A 4,031-nucleotide genomic window follows, 5' to 3' on the forward strand; every position below is an offset into this window, starting at 1 on the left:
TCTTGCGCCATGACCCTGGGCTAGGAAACAAACAAAACAAAACAAAGGGATCATTTGTTTCTTCAAAGCCGTGCTCTAACGGTGGGTGAATGAGTCTTCAAAGCCGTGCTCTAACGGTAGGTGAATGAGTCTTCAAAGCCGTGCTCTAACGGTAGGTGAATGAGTCTTCAAAGCCATGCTCTATGCTCTAGCCATGGTCTTCTGGTTGATAATACTGTAATAAATAATACGTACCCCTGAATTTGAGGACATTATCATGCACGCTGATGTCAAGATTCTGCAAGAGAAGAAAAGACAGTACAGACTACATCATGAGTTGCTCCTCTTTAAACTCTACCAAAGTGAATACAGACTACATTATGAGTTGCTCCCCATCAGACTCTACCAAAGTGAATACAGACTACATCACGAGTTGCTCCCCATCAGACTCTACCAAAGTGAATACAGACTACATCATGAGTTGCTCCCCATCAGACTCTACCAAAGTGAATACAGACTACATCATGAGTTGCTCCTCTTTAGACTCTACCAAAGTGAATACAGACTACATCACGAGTTGCTCCCCATCAGACTCTACCAAAGTGAATACAGACTACATCATGAGTTGCTCCTCTTTAGACTCTACCAAAGTGAATACAGACTACATCATGAGTTGCTCCTCTTTAGACTCTACCAAAGTGAATACAGACTACATTATGAGTTGCTCCTCTTTAGACTCTACCAAAGAGCTGAAACTTGAGCTCTCTATGGGTGAATCGTTTTGCAAAGGAGAGCATGCAAATTGTACTTTTAAAATGCAGTAATATTAGGGAACTGGTTGTGTTCTTAGTTTCATTGACCAGTGTTTACAAGTCGAGGCAAATGAAACCAGCCAGGACTCGTTATCAGCCCCTAGTCTATCTGTGAAGAGGAAGTCTTGCTATGTTGAAACACTATCTTCAACCACCATCTCCATGAACTGAAGAAGTAGACAATACTGACGTTATTTACCACCTCTGAAGAAGCCTGCCAGACACTCTGAAGAAGCCTGCCAGCCACTCTGAAGAAGCCTGCTAGCCACTCTGAAGAAGCCTGCTAGCCACTCTGAAGAAGCCTGCTAGCCACTCTGAAGAAGCCTGCTAGCCACTCTGAAGAAGCCTGCTAGCCACTCTGAAGAAGCCTGCTAGCCACTCTGAAGAAGCCTGCTAGCCACTCTGAAGAAGCCTGCTAGCCACTCTGAAGAAGCCTGCTAGCCACTCTGAAGAAGCCTGCTAGCCACTCTGAAGAAGCCTGCTAGCCACTCTGAAGAAGCCTGCTAGCCACTCTGAAGAAGCCTGCTAGCCACTCTGAAGAAGCCTGCCAGCCACTCTGAAGAAGCCTGCCAGCCACTCTGAAGAAGCCTGCTAGCCACTCTGAAGAAGCCTCAGTGACTCAGTTACTATGGATACGTCCCAGTGACTCAGTTATTATGGATACGTCACCGTGACTCAGTTATTATGGATACGTCACCGTGACTCAGAAATATGGATACGTCACAGTGACTCAGTTATTATGGATACGTCCCAGTGACTCAGTTACTATGGATACGTCCCAGTGACTCAGTTACTATGGATACGTCCCAGTGACTCAGTTACTATGGATACGTCCCAGTGACTCAGTTACTATGGATACGTCCCAGTGACTCAGAAATATGGATACGTCCCAGTGACTCAGTTACTATAGGCACGTCACAGTGACTCAGTTACAATGGACACGTCACAGTGACTCAGTTACTATGGATACGTCACAGTGACTCAGTAATTATGGATATGTCACCGTGACTCAGTAATTATGGATACGTCACCGTGACTCAGTTACTATGGACACGTCACAGTGACTCAGTTATTACAGATACGTCACCGTGACTCAGTTACTATGGATACGTCACCGTGACTCAGTTATTATGGATACGTCACCGTGACTCAGTTATTACAGATACGTCACCGTGACTCAGTTACTATGGATACGTCACCGTGACTCAGTAATTACGGATACGTCACCGTGACTCAGTTATTACAGATACGTCACCGTGACTCAGTTACCATGGATACGTCACCGTAACTCAGTTATTATGGATACGTCACCGTGACTCAGTTATTATGGATACGTCACCGTGACTCAGTTATTATGGATACGTCACCGTGACTCAGTTACTATGGATACGTCACAGTGACTCAGTAATTATGGATACGTCACCGTGACTCAGTTACTATGGATACGTCACCGTGACTCAGTTATTATGGATACGTCACCGTGACTCAGTTACTATGGATACGTCACCGTGACTCAGTTACTATGGATACGTCACCGTGACTCAGTTACTATGGATACGTCACCGTGACTCAGAAATATGGATACGTCACCGTGACTCAGTTATTATGGATACGTCACCGTGACTCAGTTATTATGGATACGTCACCGTGACTCAGTTACTATGGATACGTCACAGTGACTCAGTAATTATGGATACGTCACCGTGACTCAGTTACTATGGATACGTCACCGTGACTCAGTTACTATGGATACGTCACCGTGACTCAGTTATTATGGATACGTCACCGTGACTCAGTTACTATGGATACGTCACCGTGACTCAGTTACTATGGATACGTCACCGTGACTCAGTTACTATGGATACGTCACCGTGACTCAGAAATATGGATACGTCACCGTGACTCAGTTATTATGGATACGTCACCGTGACTCAGTTATTATGGATACGTCCCAGTGACTCAGTTACTATGGATACGTCCCAGTGACTCAGTTACTATGGATACGTCCCAGTGACTCAGTTACTATGGATACGTCACAGTGACTCAGTTACTATGGATACGTCACAGTGACTCAGTTATTATGGATACGTCCCAGTGACTCAGTTACTATGGTTACGCCACCGTGACTCAGTTACTATGGATACGTCACCGTGACTCAGTTATTATGGATACGTCACAGTGACTCAGTAATTATGGATACGTCCCAGTGACTCAGTTACTATGGTTACGCCACCGTGACTCAGTTACTATGGATACGTCACCGTGACTCAGTTACTATGGATACAACACCGTGACTCAGTTACTATGGATACAACACCGTGACTCAGTTACTATGGATACAACACCGTGACTCAGTTACTATGGATACGTCACTGTGACTCAGTTATTATGGATACAACACCGTGACTCAGTTACTATGGATACAACGCCGTGACTCAGTTACTATGGATACGTCACCGTGACTCAGTTACTATGGATACGTCACAGTGACTCAGTAATTATGGATACGTCACCGTGACTCAGTTACTATGGATACGTCACAGTGACTCAGTTACTATGGATACAACACCGTGACTCAGTAATTATGGATACGTCATTCTCAGAAACACAAGCATACAATTGTATTTATATTCTATTCTATTCTATTATTTTCTATTGTGCAACGATAGCCTACTCAGTCACATTAGGGCTACATCCTCATGCTAAGGGTCGATTCTCAATCCAATGTGAACTTCGGAGTAACATTGTAAACGTGGTGATGAATATACTAAATCCCTGTATGTTTGTGAGCGGTTTATTTATTGCCTCTGGGTGACAGGTCCTCTCTCCACTCACCTGCGCATCAATCAGCTCTACTCGCAGGTAGATGTCCTCATGCCGCTGAGCCCAGTAGACGTGAGGGGTCAGCGTCTGCTGCATCGCACCTGTTGAGAATGTCAGCACAATTCACCAAAGCATGAAAACCCCCCTACAATAACATACCGGACGGTGTGTCTCTCTTGCGGAAGCCGTCGAAGAGCCAGAATATTCTATGGAACCAGCGTGCGCGCTCACGAAAGGTCGTTGCGATACGTGCTCGTTCATCAGTCACTGTGTCACGTGGAACCAATGTTTACGGAAGCTGCATCGGGCGAAGTTCATAGAAGTTAAAAGTTGGCGATATTTTGCGTATTCTCGGCAATCAGCACGCTCCTAATAACGTGTTGAAGTTGTTTTTGTAGTGATCGTTTTCCAGCTAAC

General features: G+C 45.0%; 1 protein-coding gene across 1 annotated transcript in view; it reads right to left on the reverse strand.

Moving 5' to 3' along the window:
• The window catches only part of LOC129841827 (very-long-chain (3R)-3-hydroxyacyl-CoA dehydratase-like), a 26,884-nt gene extending 23,009 nt beyond the window's left edge, over nt 1-3,875 (reverse strand). Inside the window, exons 1-3 of the mRNA XM_055910124.1 lie at nt 3,627-3,875; nt 235-277; nt 1-20 (exon numbers count right to left, since the gene is read on the reverse strand). The exon at nt 1-20 is cut by the window's left edge and continues 54 nt beyond it. Of these exons, the coding sequence (XP_055766099.1) occupies nt 1-20; nt 235-277; nt 3,627-3,710 (147 nt within the window). The 5' untranslated portion in view covers nt 3,711-3,875. The remainder of the gene's footprint in view (nt 21-234; nt 278-3,626) is intronic.
• Between the last annotated feature and the right edge of the window lie 156 nt (nt 3,876-4,031).

The sequence above is a fragment of the Salvelinus fontinalis genome, unplaced genomic scaffold, assembly GCF_029448725.1.
Source record: "Salvelinus fontinalis isolate EN_2023a unplaced genomic scaffold, ASM2944872v1 scaffold_0001, whole genome shotgun sequence".
Lineage (NCBI taxonomy): Eukaryota > Metazoa > Chordata > Actinopteri > Salmoniformes > Salmonidae > Salvelinus > Salvelinus fontinalis.